General features: G+C 36.8%; 2 protein-coding genes across 3 annotated transcripts; one reads left to right on the plus strand and one right to left on the minus strand.

The window, feature by feature from the left end:
- Positions 1-1432: 1432 nt before the first annotated feature.
- Positions 1433-16871, plus strand: arhgef18a (rho/rac guanine nucleotide exchange factor (GEF) 18a). Its single transcript, XM_026205127.1, has 20 exons — positions 1433-1636; positions 6022-6148; positions 6697-6789; positions 6900-7040; positions 7141-7391; positions 7852-7977; positions 8096-8213; positions 9443-9697; positions 10720-10796; positions 10889-11067; positions 11794-11855; positions 11970-12155; positions 13445-13585; positions 13668-13750; positions 13842-13904; positions 14246-14293; positions 14456-14965; positions 15047-15305; positions 15424-15525; positions 15820-16871. Exons 3-20 carry the CDS (start codon positions 6705-6707, stop codon positions 15975-15977), a joined length of 2844 nt encoding a protein of 947 aa, XP_026060912.1. The 5' UTR covers positions 1433-1636; positions 6022-6148; positions 6697-6704; the 3' UTR covers positions 15978-16871.
- Positions 16872-19471: 2600 nt separating this feature from the next.
- Positions 19472-26839, minus strand: sppl2 (signal peptide peptidase-like 2). 2 transcript variants are annotated; one of them, XM_026205128.1, is made up of 15 exons: positions 26696-26839; positions 25483-25599; positions 25142-25324; positions 24966-25055; positions 24755-24894; positions 24507-24649; positions 24332-24428; positions 24133-24249; positions 23975-24056; positions 23815-23889; positions 23676-23738; positions 23484-23583; positions 22893-22970; positions 22631-22791; positions 19472-20835 (listed from the first exon to the last, which is right to left on the minus strand). In XM_026205128.1, exons 1-15 carry the CDS (start codon positions 26741-26743, stop codon positions 20662-20664), a joined length of 1668 nt encoding a protein of 555 aa, XP_026060913.1. In that variant the 5' UTR covers positions 26744-26839; the 3' UTR covers positions 19472-20661. The 2 variants fall into 2 exon arrangements, 1 of the variants encoding a protein (XP_026060913.1); XR_003275949.1 differs by having other exon boundaries at positions 20697-20835; positions 22556-22791.
- Between the last annotated feature and the right edge of the window lie 867 nt (positions 26840-27706).

Genomic DNA, 27706 nt, shown 5'->3' on the forward strand with positions numbered 1-27706 from the left:
TTTTTTATTTATTTATTTTAAGAAACCATCTCATATACAGAGACCTGTGCTGGGTTGTTCTCACAGATCTTTTATACGGGATTGCTTTCTCCTATTCTCCACAGTATATCATTCCTTTCACTCCTGCCCCCGTCAGGATGGCAGATGGTGCTCCGAACTCTTGGGGCTGGCGTTGACCTTTCCTCTCCATCCCAATCTATTACCTTGTCCCGCATGTCCCAAGACATCCAGTAGTCATCGTCGCCCATGAGGCGGAGGAGCTTTTAGCCTTGGTGGAGGGACATATCTTTTTTGACTATTGAGATTTAAACATCTTTCGCTGGATGCTGGATCAATAAGCTTTCTTTTGGTTTGTTAGGATGGGACAATATTTGTTTGAGATACAACTATATCAAAATCTGGAATCTGATGGTGCAAAAAAGTCTAAATACTGAGAAAATCTCAAATTTAGTCCTTTGCAATGTATATATTAATAATCAAAAATTAAGTTTTGGTATATTTATGGTAGGACATGTACTAAATATTTTAATGGAACATGATCTTTACTTAATATCCTAATTATTTTAAACGAGAAAAATTCAAATGTATCATTTTGACTCATACAATGTATTGTTGGCTATTGCAATATGCCTGTGCAATTTATGACTGGTTTTGTGATCCAGGGTCGTTAGTCTACTTGGCCTAAAGTAACGTTTACTACAGAGTTTTTGCTGCCACCTTCTGTGTAACATAGTCCACTGTAAAAGCTGAAACTTTAGTATTAATGCTAAATTACGGATCAGCAGGCTCTCTCTCTAACATAGGCGTATAATACCATTTTATAGCCTATAATATTACACTGGCTAGACTACACTTGCCAAAACTGAGAGTAATCGGCGCACAAAAAAACTGTGTATTATGTTAGTTATCTTCTGTGTTTCAGCTATATTTGTTTACAGTCTTATTTGGTATATTTCTATTTCTGTCTATTTTCTCACCCTTTCTCCCAATCTTGAAAACGCTGGCAAAACCTTGTTGTAGTAGTTATTTAAGTGAACAAAAATAAGGAATATCAAAATACACAGTTGCAAAAACAATAGGCAGACACAACTATAAGTTATATACATTGTATGGCAGTGGTTAAATTAAATTAGAAATCAAAATGAAATATATTCAATTTAAAAGATAAAATAATAATAATAATGCATTTACAAAAATAGCAGAAGGGGTTTTAAGATACTATGAGTCACTAAAATTGTTAAAATTAGCCTTATTGCTCGAAAGTGTACAGAGAGATGACGCAAAAATTGTCCGTTCATTTATGAAGTGAGGAAAATAAGGGGTGTTCTTTTTATCTGCACTATTATGATACAGACATATTTAAAATTAAAATTAGCCCACTAAAATCACAAAAACAAAACACAAACCCCTCGACTTCTGTTCCCGGCATGCCTCGAAGTTAGCGTGCGTGCGCGCGCGGGAGTGTGCGTGAGGAGGAGAGGATCGTTCCCGTGTGTGTGTGCGCGCGCTGCACTTGTTGTGAGAAGTTTGGCGGATGCTTAAAGAAAAGAAACTGTCCTGTAAAAAGGAGACGAGGGTAGAATAAGGAATAAACGATTTGAAGCTGAAATTATGTGATTGTTCTTTTAAAAAAATGGTGAGTAGGAACTTTTGTGGCTAAACTTTGTGCGAGTCTCTGTGTTTAAAGTTTTGTCTTCGAGGAGGCCTCGCGTTCTTTAATTGACGTTGTGGTTTATAGGTTCCGATTGTTTGTTACTAAACAATCTTTTTAGTTTTGTTTTAGAGATACAAGACGTCTTTTAAGTGCTTATTTTTTTGTGGCCTATCTTTAATTGCGGTGCACCTCAGACGAGTGTGACGTGTGAGATCAGTAACGTTAACTGTTAGCAGGAAAAGTTTCTGTGATTTTACTTAAGGATTAATAATGATGCCTCTTTAATTCTGAAAGAAGCACAAACACGGCTTTGTGTTATAATCGGAACATGGCATGTTTATAGTGGCGACTAGATGCGGTCAGTGAAGTGAAGTTACATGTTTTCAGATCGGTTTGATGGCTGTGTTTACACTCAGCTGTGATGAAGACCGCATGGTTTATCTTGCGACCATTACGTTCCTCGCATTCTGTCTCTGATTAATGATTAAGTCATTCCTGACACTAGTTTCACCAGTGTTTCACCAGTGTCAGTTCTGTAGAAGTACTGAGCTTTTGGTTGGTTCGTGGTCCTTTCTTTTGTATTTGTAAAATGACTAGGCTTAACTTGGTTTCCCTTGTTTTAGATACTTATTTTAATCAAACAGTGACTAAAACTTTTCTTTTTTTTTTCTTTTGTTGTAATTCAGTTTCACTTGTAACCTTTCATACTTTAGAAACTAGTATTTATTCCAGTAATACCTTAGAAAGCAATAGTTACTATCTGTTCAAATAGACACTACTTTATAGTAATTTTTTTTTTCTAATTGTCTGCATTGTCTCAGGTAACAACTGTTCCATTGTTTACTGTAGCTTTTTCCCCTAGGACACTGTGGTTCAGATGTCAGCTTCTGATTTGCATGTAGTTGTTCATTCTACCTATTAAAGTTATTTGTAAACTTAAATACTAGCTATTTTTCTTTAGCTGCTTGTAACTATTCAAGTAGTTACAAAAATAGGTTCTAGGTTTTCCTAGTAGTGAAAAATAGACATGGGTACCTCTTTAAGTGTATTGTATTGCAGTTTTTTATAGTAACTTTATAGGGACATTTTAATGAACTATAAACACTGATCAGTGTTATATTAGTATTATTAAGATGCCATTATGGTTTTATTAATATAATAAAAACTATATTTTATTTTTTTGTTACTTTTGAGTAATTTTATGGATTGTTATTTTTATTTCTGCTAAATGAATGATAATGTAATATTTGTTTCATTAATTTCTTTTTATGTTTTATTCTATTTCAAGTTACAAAGGTGTGTGTGTATGTGTGTATACATATATATATATATATATATATGATTAGGTGCTTGTGACTATAAAATATTAACCATCATTGAATTACAGACTGATATCTAATTGACAAGTAAAAGGAATAAATTAGAAATTAAGTCGTTGATTTGTTAGTTTAAAGGAATCAGCATGAAATAAGCCTTCAACTTTCAATTATGCTTATATGAAACTTATATACTTGTATCATTTGCAACTTTCTGCTACCTCTTTATTCATCTGTTATTCCTCTAATAAAGTCAGTCCCTTTACTCTGATCAAGAGCTCACCACATTCAGCAGGAATCTCACAAAACCTTGTCTTAGACTAGCATTAAAGGTCATCGTCTTTAAAGGTTATGGGTAATCTTTAGCTTATCTGTTTTTTTGTGAGAAACAGGGAGGCTTTCTGTATTTTATCTGGCCTGTTGATGTGTGAGGGGGGAGGTTGGCTTCATGGTCAGAAGCGGATTGCAAGCCAGGCATTTTCCACACAGTAACAGAAGTTTTATATCAGTTACAGCATGAGTAAACAAAACTCACATTTTGCAGCTGCTGCATCCCCTGATCACACCTGCGCAAACCCAGTTCATATTAATGTAGTCTAACCAATGCCCTCCCATGATGTAGTGTTACAGTTCAGAATGGGGGTTTTTAGTTTATAAGAAAAACAAAGATGGTGGAAGAGTCAAATTTCATGTGTCTTAAACTCTGTGTAAAGGAAGGAGGGCGTTCGTTGTTCTACCCAGACTGGGGCAGCCTGCTTTTCTCGTTTGACTGATAAGCGTAAACCTTAGCTGCATTTTGATTGGCTATACTCATCTTCATCCAGCAGATAATTCGAGGGAGGTGCAGCCTGCAGCACAAGTTGTCATTCAGTGTGAACGGTATAATTTAATGAAACCATCTGGAGAAAACAGCAGTTCATAACCACTAAGGGGAGGTCTGAGTGTTATTTAATTGTGCCTCCGTCCATGCAGTGATACTTCTTGGTCTCCCAGCAATTTGAAATGGCAAGTCAGTGCCTTTAACTGAAATTCATCAGGGTGTAGCTGGATTTGAGTAGGAAATGTGCATCCTAGTCAGTATCCTCTTCTATATAATGGAGCACAAGTCAGGTGTTTATGGGCAGGTTTGCTCTTCTGGTTTAGCCTTCAAACTATTTACATATGCTAGTTTTTATGAATGAGTGTACTGTATGAATAGCAGTGTGCACATTGTTTGAGCGCTATTAAGCCTTGCTAGTGTGTTCACAAGGTGTAACATAACTTTCTTGAAGATAGAGCCGAGTGCTTTCAACTGTAGGCATTTTAAATACGTTAATTATAAGTTGTTGTTGTTGACAACTACAGTTATAGGGCAGTTCACATAAAATTGTAAACTCTCATATGATTTACTCTCCCTCATGTTGTTCCAAAATTGTATGACTTGCATTCTTGTTTGTGACACCAAAGAAGATATTTGAGGAATGTCTCAGTCTCTCTTTTTTTTTCATTCAGTTCAAGTCAGTGGGGTCAAGTGTTGTTTGGATCTGAAACTCCTTACTGTGTCCTTGCCTCGATGTGTCAGACAGTATTGATTCATCCTTAGTGTTTTGTTAGGACACACCCTTTGGTGTATAAATAGTGTGCTGTACATTTGTCAACGTGTTTCTGTGAATTGTCTTGTGTTTATACATGTTTTTGCTTGGCTATTCTCTGAATCAAAGCTTTTGGGTGTGAACCAATACCTCATTGAAAACTACTGCCAACAGCTTTTTTCTAATTCTTTTATAGTTATACTTGCCACTTTATAACCTTGTTTTGAGTAAGAAACTACATGGATTTTTTAAGATTTGAAGTTCTATTTCTGAGGTGGACTGCAAAAGTTCTTAAAGGTGATTAAAATGCTGAAAAAACTGTTGATCTGTCAAAGTAACTAAAAATACAGTGTTTACTTGTAGGTGTTGTCTAGCGTGAAATATTATAGAATATCTAGAGTTTCTTATCAGTGTTTAAAACCGTTGTTCTGTGTTATATTTATGAGAAAACAGTGATACATTTTTCAGAACTGACTGATAAAAGGAAAGTTCAAAAGGACAGCATTTATTTGAAATTGTTTAAAAGTGGCAGATGTGTCCTTGGTAAATAAAAGTATTAATTACTGGCTGGCTCCAAACTTTTGTAGTGTAAAACAATTATATAATAATCTACCTGTGTAAATTTGGTTGGTCGATTTGTGTACTTCAGTTTTATACTGGAAACTGTAAGAAACATTATATATCTCAGATAAGGCAGCTATTACTGTTTAGGACTATCTGTGCAAATCTGCATTTTTATTAGAAGTTTATTGCCCTCTGAATTTGTCAATAGGAGAAAAGAAAACCACAGTCCAAAAATAAATATCCATGAAAAAGGGGAAAAAAAATCTAGCCTGTTTTCTGCAAAGTCATATGCCTTCTGCTCTTTAACCTTGTCTGACGAGAGTTTAGCAAGCTGACAAACAAAACCAGTTTTCTGTTTCAGAGAAGCAGATTTGTTTCAGTATCCTAATTTCCAAGAATGAAACCAGACTAGTGCAGGCTAGGACTAGTGTCCCACCACCCATCTATTTATTTTTGCTTGCCTGTGTCTACTAGCACACTATTGATGCATTGCATTTGTTTTTGGGAGACACTTTTATTTGAAAATGGCAAATGTTGCATTGATTCAACGTATACATTTAATTACATTGTCAGTTTGTCGTATAATGTTCATGCATTCGCTTGATCAGTTTGTGTGTGTGTGTGTGTGTGTGTGGGCGCTGGATACAAACTAAAGCAGATCATATCATCTATGTTCACCAGAAGTGTGTTCATGTCAAACATGGTTCTGTCACCTTCACCTGCACAGTCATAGTCACATAAAACCATTAAGGCCATCATAGATTTAAAAGCAAAATGTGTGGTATAGTGCTGTTATTTAGGTCTAAAATTTTTAATATAGATTGAACTTATGTTATTGCGTCTAAATATGTGTTTGATCCAAAATGTTTTTTAAGTGGCAGATCCAAAGTGAAATTTTTTTTTTTTCCTTCCACAGGAAGAGATTATTCATCCTGTGTTTGGCTGTATCTGCTCCATGACATACCAGGCATGACCCTCTTACAGCACAGATAAACCCGCGTCCTCCAGATCCTAACCATCTCCAGTTATCATCCCAGCCACAGGTCAGTGCTCTGGCATTCTGGGTAGAAAATGTAGTAATGGTAGCAAAATGATTTTTGTTTTCATGAAGCAGCTACTGCAGAAAGCTCAACTGATGTTTACACCATTTAAAAGTTTAGGGTCATTAAGTTTTTTGTTTGTTTTGTGTAAAGAAAATATTTTTTATTCAGCAAGGAAACACTCAACTGATCCAGAATTTACAGTAAATACATACACACAACATAATGTTACAGATTTTGTATTTAAATAAGTGCTATTCTTTTGAACTTTAAATCCATCAAAGAATCATAAAAAATGCATTGCTGGACCCACAAAAAATAAAGCAGTACAACTGTTCTCAACATTTATAATAATAATAATAATAATAATAAAAATGATTTTGGCTACCAAAAATGGCATATTAGAATTATTTAATGACATATTAGATTTTATTCTTATGATTCTGTTTGGTTGCACAGAAATTAGATGCTTCACCTTTAAGTATTGTTTGCTGGTTTATTTTAAAAAAAAAAATCTTGCTCATTTTTATAGTCTTCTTTTTGTTTTTCAGAACAAGAGATGGAAGAAATCGATTCTGTGAGGTTCAAGCCTTTGCTAGAAGATTCAAACGTCCCATACACTGCTGACACCATCAATATTGATGGTTGGATATTTGACCTTTTTGTTTCTGTAGCTATGCGATTTAAAAGTAATGTGTACAGGTTTTGTTTGTTGATTTTAAGGTAAGTGTATATCTACTCCTCTTCTACACAGATGGGCGTTATAATGCACTACGTGAAGATCTAGAAGCAGATGCTCGGGACTTTGAGGCTCCCACCTGGAGTTTAGCTGTTGACCAGCAATATTTAAAAGAGTATTCCAAAGACAACATTAAAAGACAAGACGTAATACATGGTATGGACTTTCATTACGTTTTCTTTTTAATTTTTTACATTTTCTTATAAAAGTTTATCGCTTGAGCAGTGTGTGATTGTTATTATTATTATTATAACAGAGCTGATTCAGACAGAAATAAACCATGTGCGGACACTAAAGCTGGTTTTGGGTGTATATGTGCGGGAACTACGCGAGACCCTGCAAATGGATGATATGCAGCTGGAGAGACTGTTTCCACAGGTGGATAACTTGCTGCAACTGCACCAGCTTTTCCTCAACCGCCTTAAACAGCGGAGGATCGATTCTTTAGAGCCAGGCAGCACCCAGAATTACTGCATCCACAGTATTGGAGACATTTTCATTGCACAGGTATTTTTATTATATTATATAATAATCACCCAATTGGATCACCAAACTGTCAGTTATATCCACTGTCCTTCATATGATCTTTGGGTCCACATTCCCCAGAGCTGAGCTAAGCATCAGGTGCTTCTTGAAATTAATGGAATTATTGTTTCAACATTAAATAAGGTTACCCAACGAGTATTTTGATACTCAAGCTACACTTAATCTGTTAATGCCATTGAATTATATAACAAAGTATTCAAGCATTTTACTAAAAGGTTTTTTGGAAACTTAATTGGAAAAAATGTTCAAACTGTAATGTATGTATAAATTAAGCAGTGTTCATAGCTGTCTTAACTGATTTGAAATGTTTACATTTGTAAATAACCTTAATATTTCTTGACTTTTGGTATTATAAATATCTTTTGATTTTAGCAATGGTACTGCTGTCTGGTCTGATCTGCATGTATGATTGTGTGTGAAGTTTTCAGGTGAAATAAGAGACAGACTGCAATACTGCTATGGAGTGTTCTGCAGTCACCACACCGATGCAGTCAACTTCTTCAAAGACTTAATGCAAAACAGCAAGAAATTCCAGAGTTTTATACGAGTAAGACCTGAACTTTTGTTGTCAAGTTTTAAAAGGATTTCCTGTAATAATTTCATAATGTTCTTTTATTAAAAAAAAAATTATTTCACTTTCTGATAACAGCATTTTCTGTTCTCAGAAAATTTGTCAGCTGTCTATCGTGCGGAGATTAGGAATACCAGAGATAATTCTTCTTATAACACAGCGCATCACAAAGTATCCAGTTTTATTTGAACGTGTAATTAAATACACTGAAGGTAAGGTTTTTTTTGTTTTTTTTTTGTAGATGTAACTTCATATAGAGAATTTTGTTCTTTAAAACAAATATTTTTTTAAATGTTATTAAATATTGTGATAATTATGTATATTATTATTTTCAATGCTGATAGTGTTAAAGGGGGGGTGAAATGCTCGTTTTCACTCAATAACCTGTTAATTTTGAGTACATATAGAGTAGTACTGCATCCTTCATAAATCCAAAAAGTCTTTAGTTTTATTATATTCATAAGAGAAAGATAGTCTGTACCGATTTTTCCCGGAAAAACACGACCAGCTGGAGGCGTGACGTGTGGGAGGAGCTAAAGAATCACGAGCGCCAGTAGGCTTTTGCGTTGAGAGCATGTGGAAGCTGTGACATTACCGTGAGGGAAAACCCATCATCCAAAACAAACCATGGCTTACAGTCAGATTCAGCCGTTTATTTATGATTCAGAATCAGATCCAGAGGCTGAAACTGAACGAGAGGAGCAGCAGCAACGACTCGCTCCGAGCGGGGCTCGAACCCGGGTCTCCGGCATGGGAGGCGGACGCACTAACAAGGAGGCAGAGATATTTGAAGCAGTTTTACTCATCGCCTGCGGTTCCAACACACGATTGTGACCCTTTTTCCTTGGGATTGCATCTTCCTTAAGAAGTAAACGATACGCAAATCTGTCGTCAAACTGGGCCTTGTGAACAAGCATCTTCGAAATGCAGGGAACAAACAAAAACACTTGCACAACTCCGTAGATGCTCTGTAAAAATAAACTCCATCCACTGGTCCCTTAATGCTGTTTTTTTTTGGTAATCTGTGCAAGGTTGTCTTGCCCTGGGAACCAAAAACACACTTCTTTTGTGACTTTAAGCGACGCTCTCGCTCTGATCATTGAATCCCTCTGATCAATGAAATGTCTGTGCTGCTCAGCCTCGCTATACGGGAGTGCGCGCTCTTCCGGCAGAAGTGCCCTCAGGACCCATATAAGGAAATTCCACTCCATCTAACGTCACACAGAGCCATACTCGAAAAAAACTTTCCGAAACTTGTGACAAACCGGAAGGAGTATTTTGGGAACAAAAATATTCCTTCAAACGTACAACTTAATTTTTGAAACTTTAACAGTGTAAAAAACTCCGTATGCATGAAATAGCATTTCACCCCCCTTTTAAAAAAAAAGCATATCCATAAGACCCCTTCATTGAGTTTGTATGATTTGCTTCCTTTTGACAGTTGACTCAGAGGAGCATAGGAACTTGGTACACGGTCTGGTACTGCTGAAAGAAACAATCTCAAATGTAAATACCCATGTTGATGAGTTTGAGAAAGCGGCACGACTTAGGGACTTGAGCAGTAAGCTGGAGCCCAAATCCCAGGTCAAGACGACCCATGGGAGAGTGTTCCGCAGAGAAGACATGCTGCAGGGCGAGAGGAGGCTGCTTCATGAGGGCGTTCTCAACTGGAGGCTAACGTCTAACAAAAGCAAAGGTGATCATTGTACCATTGTACTTAATAGAAAATGATAAAAAAAACAATTGTTTATTTAGAATTTTCATCATCTCGTTTCCCATCTACTTGTATACTTATGCTTTGGACCACATGCTTTGTTTTTCCTGTAATTTTCTGGGACCGGTTGCACCAGCTAGATGTAACAAAAGCTGGCTGTAAGCTCCAGCTTTACGATAAATATTTACACCTGTTGTACCAACTTAAACTACGATCAGGCACAAGTACACCTGCCGTAGACTTTGCGTGTCCATGCTGATGCATTTTTCCGCAGTGATAGCTGAGAGTACATTCATGCTGCAATGGCTATAAACTACTAATATAAAACTAAATTGCTCAAGACATCATAACAAGTGAGTCACCACGCCATGATTTCATTAAGTAAACATTTTTTAATAAGTCCACATTTTTCCTTCCCTGCACATTCCCATGATAGATTTCTTCAAACAAACATTAAAAAGGAAGCGGCAGGTTAAGTAAAATACAATGCTTCTCTCTATATCACCACGCCAAGATGGTGCAACGGGTATAAATTCTTTGCACAACTTACAACGTGTATTTTACATCCAGCCAAGTCTTACAAAGAAGTGGGAAGTCGTGGCCTAATGGCTAGAGAGTCAGACTCACAATCCAAGTGTTTGAGTTTGAGTCTCGGGCCGGCATGAATTGTAAGTGGGGGGAGGGCATGTACAGTGCTCTCCACACCCTCAATACCACGACTTAGGTGCCCTTGAGCAAGCCAGCGAACCACCAACTGCTTCCAAGGTGCGGCAGCATTAATGGCTGCCCACTGCTCCGGGTGTGTGTGTGTTCACAGCTGTGTGTGTGTACTTTGGATGGGTTAAAAGCAGAGCACGAATTCCGAGTATGGGTCACCATACTTGGCTGTATGTCACTTCACTGTACTTCAACCGGGTGTACATCCAGCTGCTGCAGCCGGACCCTGTAATTTTACTAATTTGATAGCTGACTGACATTTCAGTATTTCTCTTCAATGCTTTTAGATGTCCTTGTCTTGCTGTTGTCGGATGTTGTGCTGCTGTTACTGGAGAAAGATCAGCGACTTACCTTTGCCTCTTTGGTGAGCAGAATGTAATCATTTGGCATGTCATTTATTTCTAGTTTATTGTTATCATTCTCATTAAATGTCTGCTGTCTAATGTGCTCCTATAGGATGGCAAGCCTGCGGTGATCTCACTGCTGAAGCTTATCGTGCGTGAAGTGGCTCACGATGAGAAGGCCTTGTTTCTGATCTCTGCCTCCTCGGACAATCCAGGAATGTATGAGTTTCACACTTCCTCCGGGGAGGAGCGCAAAACCTGGAGAGACCAAATCTGGAAGGCTGTGGAACGGTGCATTTCATACAATTTTTTTTTTATATATATATATAAACTAAAGTTCTGCAATTTGGTTAAGATGGTAACGTTTGTTTTGAAGTCTCTGATTTGCACCACCTTTATTTGATAAAAAATACAGTAAAAAGTGTGATATTCCAAAATGTTATTATTTCTTATCAATGTTTGAAACCGTTGTCCTACTTAATATTTTTGTGGAAATCGTGGTCAGTTTTTTTTGGTTTAGGTTTCTTTGATGAATCGAATGTTCAAAAGCATTTCTTTTTGAAATAGAAATCATGTATTTCTTATAAATCGTATTAGTTCTGTCAATTGATTAATCGCATCCAAAATAAGTTTATTTGTTGTTTACATAATATATATGTCTCTGCTGTGTATATTCGTGTATATACTGTAGAAATACACACTCATACAATATATATTTTTAAAATATTTACATGTATATTTCTGTTCATATGATTTCTATGTTTTATAATATTTAATATATTAACATAAATGCATGTATATATTTAAAAAAATATATTTGTATTTATATATATATATATATATATATATATATATATATATATATATATATATATATATATATATATATATATATATATATATATATACGCATAATAAAAATACACAGTACAAATTGTTTAGATTAATGAAATGTGGGTAATATTTCATCATTTTTCTGTGATTATTTCTAACACCAGTTTTTTGGATTTGTTTCAGATGTCCTGAAGAGGAGAAAGAGGAGCCAGAAGAACTGCCTGAGAGGATCTGGAACTTTCAAAGTAACATGCATATTTCTTTATCTATGATTATAGTCTTCCTTTCTCTGCTATACAATGAGCTGTTGTCACATTTAACATTTGTCCTTTCTTTTTTGAATGGTGTCTGCTGAGTAGAGGAGCTTTGTATGTGTGATGCCTTGATAGAGCAGCTCCTCATAGAGAAGCAGAGTTTATTCTCCAGCTTCATGGTCTATGGGACAGGTGTCACCGACATCGCACCGAGTGAGCGCCATCTGCTGCATGGGATCGTAGCAGAGCCCCTGCAGGGAGAACAACTCCTCGCTGGAGCTGTAAAAGATGGTGAGACTTCCACTGATCAGTAGAAAAGGGAAATTGTTATTATATTAGTGCTGTGCGACATAGTTTTTTTTAAAATATTTCAAACAACTGAAATCTAAGCTTGCTTGAAATAATAACCTCTAATGAAAAAAGTTACATTTTTCACATACAAGTTTCCTGGAAACAAAATAAATTAATATTGCCACGTCAAAAGTAGAGAAAAGCAGCATCTCTTGCAAACAAAATACATTTTAAATATAGTCATGCGAAAAGTAGAAAATAGCTTGTATCTCTTATAAATTAATTGGCTACTATTTTAAATAATGCAAAGTAAGAAATAATAAGTTGCATCTCCTGTAAACAAATGTTTTAAATAATGAATATATGCAAATAGAGAACTGATGTCTGCTGATTAAGAGAAAGATCATGGCACCATCTCAGTGATCTTGTCCTGTCACCCTATGTGTGTATTTACTTTAGATTCTTACTGGCCGTTCACACAGAAAATGTCTTTGTGTCTAAAACCGCAAGATGCAGCACTCAGGAATGGTTTAAAAAAGAAAAACTGGGCCAAATGCCTACTCATTTGTTTTATGTAAACCTGCTACTATAAACAAACACCAGCAACACTTGCCCCGCCTCCGGGGTCTTCTGATTGATCCACTGTTTTGGAATTTACATTGATGAGCGGCACTGTTTGTAAAAGTTTAAATTCTTTTAACACATGAGACACTGCAAAATATGCGAGTGCAACAGTCATAAACATCCGTATAGCACCAACACTGTAGTATGTTTTTAAGGGGAAAGTATTAACAGGTTTAAAAAAACTAAATAACCGATATGGGATAATTACATCGGTTAGAGGTTCTGAATTTCGGTTTCGATTTATTTTTTATTAATCGCCCAGTCCTAGTTTATATTCAATATTGACATATACAGCTCTGAAGGATATAGTATAGTCTTGGTTTACTTGAATTTTATATTATTTTTATTTCATATTATCTTAAGCATTAATATTATAACTGTTATGCAACGGTTACCAAAAATGTATGTATTAATAAAACTGTACTGCTAAAATTGACTGAAAATGTTTGTATTGCTGTTACCTGTTTGGTGTTAACTCATTAAATACCATCCTCCTGTATTAGTGAAAAAAATCCACTGATCCATTGTGTCTCTTTTTTTTAACACCTTATATAATATTTTTCACACACACACACATACATCTGCTTATCTATATATTATATTAATGTGGTGTTTTTGAATACTAAAGCTTGGTTGATTGTAATCTATTTTCAATCTTTCTTAAGTGGAGATTTTGCAGAACATGCTGATAACATGTGAGCAGGGTCAAACTCCTTCCTCTGGTGAGGGGATGGATCTGGTCCCACTGTCCAAGAGACCAGATGCTGTGACAGGCTTTGACAGTGATGCCTGCATGCAGCCAGGAAGTAAGAGAAGTTTTCAACTTTTTTGTGACGCTAGTGTAATAGTTACATATTCATTCCCATTGACTAATGGACTTGTTTGCAGATGGTTTTGGGAGTTTAATGGAAAGACAGAGAGACAGAAGTCAGTGGGCCAGCTCGGACCCTGATGAAAACCTGGAGCTGTCGGTGAGCTGACACTAAAGTATCATACTTGTTATTTTTGCCAGTGGTACTAGACTCTGAACCAGAGTATATGTTCTTGCTTTTGACCCTTTAGGCAGATAAAGAAATAATTCCACGAAGCTGTGGTGCATGTCCTTCATACTTTCCTAAAGCAGAGGTGAGATTTGATTACTCTGTGTTCGTTTGAAAATATTTTGTTTTTTTGTGTGTGTGTGTTGGGATTTTTTTTTTTGTCTGTGTGTTTTATGTATTTTGTTTTGTTTTGATCGGGACAAGTTTTTTTTTTTTTTTTTTGCAGCAGATATGTAACGGTTTTGTGTGATTACAAGATTTATTTTCTGTTTTTATGCTGTTCGGTTCACATTTGCACCTTTATGATGACAAAAAGCATGCACAAACTAACAAAAGTGACTGCAGTGTCTAATATTCTATTGTGTACATCACTTACTTCAAACACATTGAACTTTAATTGAACATAACCTGTTTTTATCTCCACAGCTTTATGACACAGCAACTAAATTGTCTCAGAAGCTTTACAGCCTTCAGGTAATACAAACTGCATTTCATGTTGTGCTTCACTCTCATAGTTATCCATTTTTTTTATTATCTGTTATCTATGATAGATTTGAAATAAAACATGAAACTGTGTAGATTCAGATCAGCACAAATTAATCTTTGATTTCTTCATCTGTTTCCTTCCCTCCTCAGTCCGTCTTCCAGCAGCTAGAGAGCCACATAGAGGTACAGCGCACCACTATTGAGGAGCTGATGTCCCGCCCCCGGGGAAATACTCTCCTCGAGAAAGAAAAGCAACGGAACATGGAAAAGCAGCGTGAGGAGCTGGTCAACTTCCAGCGTCTCCAGAATCAGCACCGACAGGAGCAGGTGCAATGGGAGCAGGAAAGAGCGCGGGTGCAGGCGGAGGCGGAGGTCAGGGAGATGGAGCTGAGAGACAGAGAGCTGGAATGCAGCAAACAGGAGAAAAAGCTGGCAGAGGATAAACAGGAACTAACCAGGTGTAAATCTGAATACCAGAAGGATCTGGAGCGCCTCAGAGACTCGATGCGCTCAGTGGAGAAGGATCGAGAAAAGGTGGAGAAGGACCGAGAGAAGCTGGAGAAGGACAGAGAAAGGCTGGAACAGCTGGAGAAGAAGTATAAGAAGAATGAGAATGTTCTAAACAATGCAATCTTTCCCATGGAGAATGAACAGATACCGGTATAATGAGAGATAAAATAGTATAAATCACTATTAAAGTACCTTATACGTGTACATGCATAAATTTGCCTTTCTTTCTAGCTATCTCCACCTTACCCCATATTGAATGTGGTTACTCCCGACTTCGACGAGAGGCCGCCTCTGGTACCGCCACGCAAGGAGAGCATCGCCAACCTTCCTGTTAAACCCGAAGTGCCCATCCACCTCGTTAGCACCACCAACCAACACCACAAAGCCAGCTCCGTCCAACAGAAGATCCCCACCAAGCTGGCTGCCCAACCTAAAGTGAAGGAGAAGCACAGCAAGCCCAGGAACTCCCACCAGCGCACCAAGAGCGCAGGTATGAATTGTTTTACTAACTCCATTATATTAGTCTGTGAGCTGATGTTGTTTTAAAGAGCTATCATTAAGATTTCTGTGAATTTAATTTAACTTGAAAGTTTTTTTCACACTTTTAGCTGGCATAGAGGTGTCTCAGTTACTTCCCATCAAAGTTTCAGGGAAGGAAGGAGGCAGTTTAAGAGGCATCAGATCCAACAGTCCCCACCAGCTCCATCCAGGTAAAACTTCTTGATTCTGTGTCTCAGCTTAAGTTAAGCTTCTTTCTTTCTTTGGATTAGTCTGTGTTTCTGATTAAAAAAAAAAGTTCCCTTCTCTTTGTTTAACTAAAGGCATAGTATGCCTAGAAATTAAATTTAGTCATTTGCTTACCCTCATTTTAGTTAAAACCTGTATGATTTTTTGGGGGTGGTGAATTATCATTTATTCTGTCTTTCATTTTCTTATCTCTTCATATTACTTCAAAGCAGTGCAGTTTCTGTATTAGTAAATCCATTTCTGTTGTGTTTCTGTAGATATGTTTAACCATCCAGAGAAGTTATCCAGCTCCGTATCCTCTCATTCAGGAAACGGCACCAAGAAACACAACCACAATCAAAATTCCCACGGTACCCATCCAGGACACAGTAAAACCAAAGACAACGCAACTGCAGAAGACATATTTTACTTTTAATAACCCTATGCAATCTGCAGTGATTATCACTTTAACAAGACATGCACTGATGTAAGTGCATTTAAAAAAACTGGAACCGCGCAGATTTCAATTAAGTTTTGTTGTTGTAGTTTGTTTTTACGATGATTTAAATTTCATTGGGAAAGAAAAAAACATTTATTCACAGAGAAAACTGTTTTGGAGGATTCACTGCCAGAAGTAGTTGAGATTTAGGCCTCTTTACTTTAAGTCTGTTTCCTAAAAGATTTGTGATCTTATCATCCGACGGTTTCAGTATATCAGTACAAAAACCAGTTCAGGTCCACATTATAGAATTTATGCTGTTTTTAGTTATTTATTGTGTTTTAATTCAGGGATGTTTGATGCCCACAAGTGTTGCACTGGAAAGTCTTATAAGAGTCCTGTAATCAAGAGCTTCTCGGTCTTGACCTATTTAATGTATGGAAGATGTTTTAAGCGTAAAAGTGTGAATTCCTTTTTGGAGTTTTTCTCCAGTTTCTGCACAGATCGTGGGATCTTTTACATTGTTTTGTTTCCTTTAACTGGAAGATAATGTTATATTTGACCAAATGTTTTGTAGTATTTTAGAAAAGAAATACCTTTGTTTTTCTTTGTTAGTTGGGGATACATTCTCATTGCTACTAAATATCAAAGGTACCACTGCTTATCTTTTTTTATTTTTTGTCTTTCATGTGGCACAATTCTGTTGGATCATTATTTCTATTTCATACGTAGTCTGTATTTTCTTGGAATAAAACAATCTTCAGCAGAAATGTACATTGTAAATACTGAAGAAGAAATACAGCTTCTTTGGTTCTCTCAAGGAGTACTGATGCACTTTTAAGTGCTTGTCATTTGCTCTGTTACAGAAATAAACAAAACATGTATACTCAGTTTTACTTCACGTTGTTTGTAATTAATCACAAAAAACGGTGGCTAGTTTGCCTAAAAGTGATAATTTACTCATTTACTCCATTTCACCCATTTTTCACATTGAAGCCAAAATCAACTGGTTCTCACGGGATCCATTCGTGTTAGCTCAATGGAAGACAGTATAGTCTAAATATACTGTATGAGCGACAAATTACATTTTGTGTGTTTTTGGTCGCTATATGGAAGAGTTTACAACATTACCACGTCACCCCCTCGACATACAAATCAGCAGTCCGCTATCCCCAATTACTATGTTCAAATGTTTTTGGATCATAAAAAATTATATTTTGTAACGCAGCCATATAAAATGGAGAAATTCCCAAAATGTTCTGTGTAAAAAAAAAAAAAAAAAACGGCTGCATTCTTCTGGGAAAGCTACTGACGGTTGATTGCCACAGAAAGGTTCTTTTTCATCTGTTCATCATGAGTATTAGACCCAGTTCTTTTGAAAATGTAAAGTTTGTGCCTTTTTTTTTTAATTAATGTTCTACAACCATGCTGAAAAAACCTGCATATGCTGGTTCGGTATGGTTTGAAGCATGGTTTAAACTGGCCATGTGCTTGTCCTAAGCAGGAACCAGTTACTTAGAACCAGCACATGGCCATCTTAAAGGAACACTCCACCGTTTTTTGAAATAGGGCTTATTCACATTATTTCCCACATTTAGATAGGTGGGCAAATGCATTTTTGTGTCAGTGCATGCATTGTTTTAGTTTGACTGGGTCAGCGTTAGCTTAGCTTAGCACAATGAATGGAATCCTTTGTTGCCAGCTAGCATGGCCTGAGTAAAAGTGATCAAAAAAATAAAAAACCCACCTAATTACTTCTTGTGGCCTGCGTATTCACAACGAGTACAAATAGCGATCCAGATTAACACTAGGCGATTTCCTAGGCAGATATTGGCTTGGGACTATATTATGGGGAAGCACAGGCGAAGCACTGCTGCTTAGGCGAAGCACTGCTACTTCGGCGCAGAGATATCACGCAACACATGAAATCCCACGACTTCCGTCAACATACCGGCGTGTATAGTAGCTGCCTGGCTATTTTCCTTACAGTACACGAATGGCGATGAACGTGGCTGATTTTGAGAGAGACGAAGAGGGTGACTTCTCAGACAGTCAAGACTGCGGTCAAGCCAGCCGCACTTCAGAAAAACACCGTCAAGCCAGCCGCGAGTGAAATTTATATGCGCGTGTATTAGTTGCGATCGCTCAACAGCCTGAGGACGTGAGGATGAGAGCCAACATGAACTGGTGGTGTGAATGTGGGGGAATATGCCAATCTATGCCGATGGAAATAGAGTGTCTTTGCTGTAGAGAGTGGGACATGTTTTTGCCATTGATGACCAGGCTCAACACGTCAGATCAAGATGAGCGTGCCCGAAGTTGTGTCACATCTAGAGGATTTCACGGCGCTGATCCATTCTGCAGTACTCGATTTTTTTTCCCGGTGTGACAAAGTGAACTGGAAAAAACGCCCCACGCCGAATGGACCAAATGGACAGCTGTCCACAGAGTAAGTGATTATTTTAATCATGACGCATGTATAGATCGACCCATATTATACCTGTATTCACAGAGTTGATGTTTTCATGTGTTGCATGATATCTCTGCGCCGAAGTAGCAGTGCTTTCTTCTGTGCTTCCCCATAATATAGTCCCAAGTCAATATCTGCCTAGGAAATCGCCTAGTGTTAATCTGGATCGCTATTTGTACTCGTTGTGAATACGCAGGCCACAAGAAGTAATTAGGTGGGGTTTTTTTTATTTTTTTGATCACTTTTACTCAGGCCATGCTAGCTGGCAACAAAGGATTCCATTCATTGTGCTAAGCTAAGCTAACGCCGACCCAGTCAAACTAAAACAATGCATGCACTGACACAAAAATGCATTTGCCCACCTATCTAAATGCAGGAAATAATGTGAATAAGCCCTATTTCAAAAAACGGTGGAGTGTTCCTTTAAACTTAGCCATGATTCCCATCCACTTACATTATAAGACTGACAGACTGCAACAGTTAGAGCTAAAAATCTCAGTTTGTGTCCTACTGAAGAAACAAAGTCACCTACATCTTAGATGCCCCGTAGGTAAGCAGATAAACATCAAATTTTCATTTTTGGGTGAATTATCCCTTTAACAACCTCTTTACAAGTACCATTTCTTTTATTCATCTCTCTACCTGCCACTTATGACTACTTCAGTATGGCTCATTTTGCACACAATAGTTCATACAATATAAATATTTGTTGTTTGGTCATACAGTTCAACAATAGCCTGGAGTTAGAAGTGAGTCCAGTGAACCAGATGAAAGCGTGAATCAAGCACTCTGATGTTGTAACCACAATCCAGGAAGTATCATTTCCAGGTCACAACCACTATGACTCATAATTTGAGAACATATAACCCACAATTATACTACTTTACCGCTTACCTTTTAATGTGGGAGGAAAACGCAAAGACCTCATGATACCATACATCATTTTACAATGCATTTTTGCAAGTAAACGTCCTAAGTATTTCTCAAGTGATCACGCGTTAAAACACAACAGTAGTCCACATAACATAATGCATTATTCCTTTAATACGTGCACTCTTTTCAAAATCACACTTTTACAGCATATGTTGATCTCTAATCGAGAGCTTCAGCATACATGACTCTGAAGATCTATGACACACGACCTCCAGACATCAGGAGTATTAATAAATGGACAAAATATCTGGATTACAACGTGTCTTTGTTACTCCACATGATCATGTTCACCCAATAAAAAATTAAAAAAAACGCGCTGTAGCCAAGTCCAAGAGATCTCAATGAGACAACAGTGCCACAAAAACTTCTTAAATAAACCTGATGTACTGTAACTTAAAACGGTTCAATCGTACAGAGAAAATAATATCAGTGCTTTACACCAAAAAACAACTTTAAAAAGTACTATGAATACAAAAATCCTGCTATGAAACAGAAGGACTGTGACTCGATAGTTTACAGTTCTTAAAAACTGCACTTCTTTTAAAAATGTTTGCAAACATCCCTTCCATCAAGTAAACAGCACTTTCTAAATACAATGCTTTCAATAAGCCACGAGCATATGAATATGATATATGTCAATACAACTAAAGCTGAAATCACATCCCAAACCAATAGGGAGGTTTTTGTTAAATGATGTGTATAACAGTACTGCTCTTATTTATACAGTGTATTGTGATATAAACATTTAACAATCTTATCAACCCACAGCTTAGTATCTCAAAACTCAGGATGAAATGAATAATTTCAATAACTTTGGTTCATTCGACACTTATTAGCACCGTATTTTAAAGGATGTGAATTGACAAGGACAAAACCTGTCAGTAATTCATTATCAACTGGAAGCCAAATAGAAATATTATCAGTGAGCTGTCTAGCAGCACTTTGTTTCAGTAACTGAGGCAATGCTAATTTACAAAAAACAAGGAGGGAGAAGAAAAATAATAAGTTAATAATAATAGAGTTGAGATCCTTGTGAAGAAGATAAAAGTGATCCATTCTGTGCCCTGCTCATGCCATCACACGTGAACTTAAAGCAAGTTGGCTGAAGTAGCGCAGCAGATGTTGTTGTGTCTCCTCTTTCTTCGATTCAAAGGCCTGTACAGTTTCAAAGGCTTAAAACAAGTGCACTGAGATGTTCATACTGCTCAAGTCTATTACATATATGGTATATATAACTGACAAAAAAAAAGAAAGTAGCATCCTTTGAGTCTTTTGTCTTTATGTAGTAGATGCATCTGTAAGATGCAGGACTTGCTCTTGTGCTGGTGGAGGAGGGTCCTCACACTGATTGGTCGTTTCAGAGTCTGCCGGCTCGGGATTGGACAGGGGTTCACCTGTGGACGGTCCTGGGGTTTGAGCACAGTTGATTTGTTCCATGACAATGGGAGGCGGCTGAGGATGAAATGAGACGCATATGATGAAAGAGAAGTTAAATTTGAAATTAAATTGTATTTTTAAAAAATGTCATTAAATTCTAGATGTTTTTATATACACACTACTATTCAAAAATTTGAGGTCAGTAAGATTTAAAAAAAAATGCTTTTATTCATTTGAATACAAATACATTTACTCAGCAAGGACGTAAATAATAGTAATCAAGACATTTCTAATATTACAAAGATTTCTGTTTCAAATCAACGCTTATCTGCTTTCTATTCATCGCAAAATCACGCAGCAGTGATTTTTTTGAACAATTTCAAGATTGATAATAATATAATATCCTTTCTGAGCACCAAATTAGCATTTGAGGATCATTTCTGAAGGATCATGTGACACTGAAGAATAGAGTCATGGCTGCTAAAAATTCATCACTGGAACAGATAACATTTTCAGAATATATTCAAATAGAAGACAGTTGTGTTACATTGTATTTTTAATCAAATTGATGCAGCCTTGGTGACTTATTCCAAAATGGACCCCCTTTGAATGGTAGTGTGTGTGTGTGTCTATATATATATATATATATATATATATATATATATATATATATATATATATATATATATAAACAGCAATACCAATCCAATTTAAAGCAGAAGAAAAATTTTAGGATCACTTTTGAAGTGAGAATGAGAAAATGGCTTCGGATCTACAGTATAACTTAGTGAAGAAGCAAACATTCAGCGAAGATTACACTGATCAGATTCTACTCATAGAGGAAATCACCATAGATTAACTCAAGACCAAGAAATCTCCAGACCCTTTATTAGATCAAAAGCTTGAACACTGTTAGCTAAAGAGCCGAGGAAATTAAGCATAAGCCCTCTTCTGGTGTTTATCAACCCATCGTGATGTGAAACGGTGGATTTAAATTGTGTATATCAGTCTGTAGAACATAATTTCCTCATTAGGGCTGCACAATTTTCTAATCCCGTTAACAATTATGGATGCCACAATTACGTAGTCGTTCAAAACGACTATTCATGGTCCACTTATGTTATTCTGCACGCTTAAGATATGTTTTTTTCTACATGTTATCTTAAGGTTTTTCCCATTGTTTTAGTTTTAGTATAAAATTATAATACCATTCATATTTTTACTTTTTTATAATTTAAAGAAGAAACCAATCTGATGTATAATTGACATTGAGGCTTATTACTATAGAAAAGCACTAAAAGTTTTTCAGTTAAGAGTGTTTTCAGCTTGTTTATTTTCATAGAAAAAACAGCATGTAGTTGCATCAAACAATGGTCTAACGTCATTTAATGTAAATAGTGATAATTGTAATTAATAAATCGCAATTACAATTTCAAGGGAATAATCAACAATTCTGATTTTTGTCACAATCGTGCAGCCCTACCTCATACTGTGGTTTAGAGAAAAATATTTGGATATGATAAGTTCTGTCAAACAGGCATTTGTCTAAAGCCTTCAAAATCACTATAAAATCTCTTGAGAGTCTGGCATCTATTGTTGTAAAGGTTTCAAGATTTTAAACAAATGCCTGTGAAGATATAGATTATGTGTTAAGAACAGTTATAAATATTGAAAATGATCATTTTATTCCTAAAGTTTACACCGAACCCCTCCTTTAAAGAAAAGAAAACATCCACAGTAAAAATGAGAGCAATATAAGAGCGTAACAAAAACCACGCGGGTGAATTTACTCAACTGTAAGTCTAGTAACTGTACATAACCCTAGAACTTTTCCGACTGCAGAAGGCACTCATATCAAACTGGTATTCACCACAAATCCACTTCCTGTCCAGAACAAAGGCAGCTCCTTGCGCCACAGTGCCACCGCAAGGCTGGTGAGGAGCGTGCAAGGCACCAGGTATAAGAGGGCAGGCTGACCCATCTGCATCAGAGCCAGAGCCACAAATGTGATGAGAAGACCAATGCCATAGCCTACAAAAAACAACACAAACCAGATTCACATGCTTAAAAGAACTGAATAAGAGCTAGAACCATACAACATATCCGAATTTAAAAGGTAGTCAGTGTCTTACCAATAGTGCAGGCCAGAAAGTAAATTCGAGAAGTCTGCATGAGAATGTCAAATCTGTGACAATATGCTACCAGCAGACCTGAGGAAACAAAACGTCATTATAAAAATTAAGTACAAGACGACTAAAAGAAAGAAAGACAAAAAACCCAGAATGACAGTGAAGCCTCAATTCCAAGAAATCAGAAATCATTAATACAAATTTTTGGTTGCACTTTATTTTACAGTACGTGTACTAACATGTACTTATAGTGTAATTACAGTGTATTTGTCAAAGAAAGTTCTGGTAATTTAAGGTAACTACATGGGGTAGGTTTAGGGGTAGGTTCAGGGTTAGTACCTAGTTATTACATAGTTATTGTAATTACTATAATAAGTACATAGTATGTACATGAGGAACAGGACTGTAAAATAAAGTGCTACCATCTTTTTATTTATCGAGTTTGATAAACCAGAGCCAGACAAATAAGTCTGCATAAGAAAGCTTGCCACGTTCAATTGCCCAAACTTCATTTTCGGCTAAATGAACAATAATTTTGATATATTTTGGTATATCACTATTTTCTGTGCATGAATCCTGGAATACTGACATTACCTGGTACCAAGATATCCCCAAAGCCCAGGAGAGAGAAGGGCCGGTCACACAGCACCAGAGGAGAAGAATTCAACCTGGGCACTTTCAGCACCATGGGAAGCTATTTGAGACAAAAACGCCAAATTTTAAACTAAAAAAATATATTACAAATATATATTTAAATGCATGCATATTCAAAAAACACCTTCCTACCTTTTCATGAGTAGAGGAATCAGAGGGACCAGCCGCCACCTCTACCATGATACTTTCCCCACTCTGCACAAGAAAACATAGAAAAATATATACCAATTCTATTTAACATTAGTTTTAGTAAAAAAAAAAAAACTCATACCTCAGTTAAGAGTGGTGTTATAAAAACAAAAAAGACGTCATACACGAACAGCACGACCAACAGCAGAGTGCAGGCCTACAACAAGAAGAAATGGATCATCTTCACATCCTGAATATGTCATGCTTGCAACCGGCAGCATCCATCTGCATTTTAAACTCACCTTGAAAGTGGGCAGCCTGATTGTTTTCAGCATGTAGAGACAAAACGCGATGCCTAGCGCATCCTGAAGTATCCATGCCCACCTAGCGGACACGATTTTTGATTAGATATACTGTTATAATGCTAAAAGTGCCAAAACCTAAAGTCTTCTACTCTTACTGGTCTTCGTTGCGGAAAACTCCCCAGGTGACACTGACTGCTATACAGAAGGCTGAAAGGATCAGCGCGCGCACCTGTGGCCGCTTGTGACAGTATGGCAGGTTATTCTCAGGTATCCTGTCAAAACACCACAAAGCATCTCCTTCAATAAAAAAGCCAGAAACAATCCTATCAAGTCTTTCTCATGCACATCTCTAACCTGCATTTCCCAAATGGTATTCTTCGGACAAAAGGCCAAAGACAGCTGTACAGACCGACGGCAGACGCCAGACAGAATGTTGTGATAGTCATGTACACTGTGAAAGAAAGGGTGAGGATTAACCAAAATACAGACAGCTTACTGAAAGACGGTAATAACGGATTCATTTATTTACCCAGCTGATCATAGAAGAAATACAAGAGCACCAGCATAGAGCAACACATGACCACAAACACACAAATCATGATGGGGGTGACGTCAACCGTCTCCTCGTCTTGTTTTTCGGCACCGTCGTCCCGCTTGTGCTTCATGTAACGTCTAAAAGCACAAAGATGGGAGTTTAGTCGAATAAAATCTGCAGGCTGTCAGCTTAGCTGTCACTAATTGATCTTGTAACCTGTGCCTCAAGGGCACAATTCATACTTTTTAATGTCCCTGCTGCCAGCCCAGTATCCTCCGACAGCCACCGTGCCCACCGCCATCAGGAAGATAAGCACCATGTTGTAGTCCACCACCGGTTCATTGGGCGCATACATGGCCACCTGCCTTTTCTCTCCAAACGTCTAAAGACAGAATTTTCTTTTTTTTGTCATTGCCTTAGTAATTACAATAGAATAAATCATTCTGAACTTACCTTACTGATGTCCAACATGTCTTTATAGCTTAGCAAGGCCACTGGGATGCCGATCTCTTCATACTGGGACTTGTTGCCTGAGGGTGGAGTCTGTAAATCATTTCAAACAAGTCAACTCATGTGAAAATGTTTTGACCAGTGTTCATGGTGCCGTTAATGGTGTTCTGATGAGTTACCAGTCTGTCTTTGCTGACGATCAGAAGTCCTTTAGCACCATTGATCTGGGCCAATCTGACTTTTTCATAGAAAGTGCAATTTCCTCTCATCACCATTGGGATGCTGTTTGGGAAGCCACCCTCAGGTACATCAGAGGGGGAGCACAGCACAGAGGTGGTGAGATCATACGTCTGCAGCCGTGTCTGAGCAAAACAATAATAGGTGAATGAGTGGCAGCTCTGTGATACTCATTTGTAACTTCAGTTTCAGATACAGCAGGGTTTGTTGGGAATTATGCAATTGATTTGATATCCAACAGTACGAGATTTCTATTTGTGTGTGTGTATAAATTGCTACTAACTGCTTTACTGAGGTCCTGAGGTAGTCGAGCCCACTGAGAGTTGAAGAATATGCAGTAATCTTTGCCTTTACTGTTCCCCCCATCGCTGAAATGTGCCATGCCATATTCACCTAAAACCTGTGAATCAGAACGGATGCAGCTTAGGTCATTGGTTAACAGGTTTGTGCATAAGATGCGGTTCAAAGAGGGAAACCTTGGAATAGAGAGAGAAATACATATATGTCAGTAGCAAATAGGTGATATGAACTTTCACAGAGTTTTCTCAAACTCATAAAACCTCATAGAATAAAGTGAATTATGTTTTCTAATGCATGCAAATGTTTGACTTTTATTTGCTAGCTGCTTTTAGTTAAATAGTTAATTTAAACTTGAAGGACCACATCAGAAATTGTGTTGTTTTTTAAGTGTCAACTGATATTTATTATATTGCACTATTTATTAAATGAATAATTCAATAACTGAAGTAAGGTTTATTGTGTGTGTGTGTGTGTGTGTGTCATTACATGTTCATATGCAAATATATCTCATAATAACAGCTCACTATCACCCACACAAACACATCATGTGGTTAACATGACACTAGAATAATTAAATAAACAAGAAGCAAACAACATAAAAATGCAATATTATACTCCAATGTGAAAAGATAAATTACAATATTAAAATCTAAACAAATTTTGTTCACCCAGGGAATCCCGAAAAACGGCAGTAATTTGAAAGAAATGTATTGCATTATTTTTCACAAAAATTAATACTACTTACTAAATATAAACATAATCTGATAATGTATAAAGTAACGCAACTTATGTTTAAATTATTATTTACTTATGTTTAAATTATTCTTCCGTTAAAATTACTGACATTATCTGTGTAACGTTACAGTATCACTGCATGCTAAATAAATGATCAAAATAAAATAAAGGTTTATCACTTATGGTGATCCAGTTTCTCGCTCGTTTGATCAGTGTTTTGTTTTTGTTTTGCTGTACAGTGTCATATCAACAGGAGCGCGAGAGGACTCGGCCGCGCGGCCACCAAACATGCACGAGCACATCCTACAGAAGTCCACCGCAAGCTAATCATAAATAGCATGTAGCTAGTAATCATCGGCAAAAAAATGTTTTACAAATAAAACAAACCGAGTAACGTTACAGACCAGTTGAGGAACACGCCAAAAACAAAACGGATTCTTTAATGTTGTATCATGTCTTACCTGTTCGATCAAAAGAGTTGCCCAGAGGAGACTTGATAAAAATCGCATGATGCCTGATTGTTGTCGTCTCCGCCATCCGCACTGCCCTCCTCGACTCAACGATCAGCTGTTTACGCTCATCCCGCCCTCGTTCTGCAGAACCCAGGTCATTGGCTAAATTCGTCCACTTCCGAGAGTCCACTCTTGGCCCATTGGCTTTCGCTCTAATCAATTATATTTTAGTCACGCCTCCAATTCTTCACGTCCAAATTTGTCATTTCTTAATGACATCATAATTTACAGCCAGTTTAGCAAAACTGTTTGGCCTAAGTTAAATAATTTAAGTCCTTTTTTTTTTCTTTGATTATTGATTATTTTTTCAATCTCTGCCTTTCTCACACAGAACAACCTCCTGCATGGACATTCAGCCGAGACTTCCTTGCTCTGTTAAACCGCCTTTCGACTGCACACGACATTCGGACACGATTGTCGCATTTAATGGCAATCACGCAGAACTTTCAAACTGATCGTCCAGCGACCATTACCTCGCCATATTCACCATGGTAAAATTAATAATCTTAATGAATGTATGAATGCATCGTCACAATTCAAATGACGCCCCAAAAATAAAAATAGAAGCTTTTATCATGGGGCTTATCAACGTAAATAATGATTTAATAATTATAAAATAATAATTTCTGACATAATTCTTCTAAAGCACATTCGAACAGAAATGGTGTTTAAAGAATAATGTTAAAGTGTACAAAATATTGGTAATTCTGACCTTTTTTTTTTTTTGAGAGGTTTTTTTTTTTTTTTTTTTTTCAAGAAATTGGATGAAAATATACAATCACCTTCAGGAGAACATTAACAAATAAAGAAGATAGAGGAGAAGAGGAGAAATGAAACACAATAAAGGGGTTTGTAGCTTATAATCAAGAGAGAGAGAGAGAAAGAAAAAAAATATATATATATATTATAATAATAATAAAATAAATAAATACACAAATACATTTTAAACCAATGAAGGAA

Source organism: Carassius auratus, chromosome 27 (assembly GCF_003368295.1).
Source record: "Carassius auratus strain Wakin chromosome 27, ASM336829v1, whole genome shotgun sequence".
Classification (NCBI taxonomy): domain Eukaryota; kingdom Metazoa; phylum Chordata; class Actinopteri; order Cypriniformes; family Cyprinidae; genus Carassius; species Carassius auratus.

What these genes read in the sequence shown, in the direction of transcription:
- arhgef18a (XM_026205127.1), top strand. Translation starts at nt 6,705, where the DNA reads ATGGAAGAAATCGATTCTGTGAGGTTCAAGCCTTTGCTAGAAGATTCA. An exon ending in ATGAAAACCTGGAGCTGTCG is followed by an intron (nt 13,751 to 13,841) that starts GTGAGCTGACAC and finishes TTGACCCTTTAG; the next exon opens with GCAGATAAAGAAATAATTCC. An exon ending in TCCCCACCAGCTCCATCCAG is followed by an intron (nt 15,526 to 15,819) that starts GTAAAACTTCTT and finishes GTGTTTCTGTAG; the next exon opens with ATATGTTTAACCATCCAGAG.
- sppl2 (XM_026205128.1), bottom strand. Translation starts at nt 26,743, where the DNA reads ATGCGATTTTTATCAAGTCTCCTCTGGGCAACTCTTTTGATCGAACAG. An exon ending in TTTCTTCTATGATCAGCTGG is followed by an intron (nt 24,429 to 24,506) that starts GTAAATAAATGA and finishes TTTCTTTCACAG; the next exon opens with TGTACATGACTATCACAACA. An exon ending in TAACACCACTCTTAACTGAG is followed by an intron (nt 23,739 to 23,814) that starts GTATGAGTTTTT and finishes TTTCTTGTGCAG; the next exon opens with AGTGGGGAAAGTATCATGGT.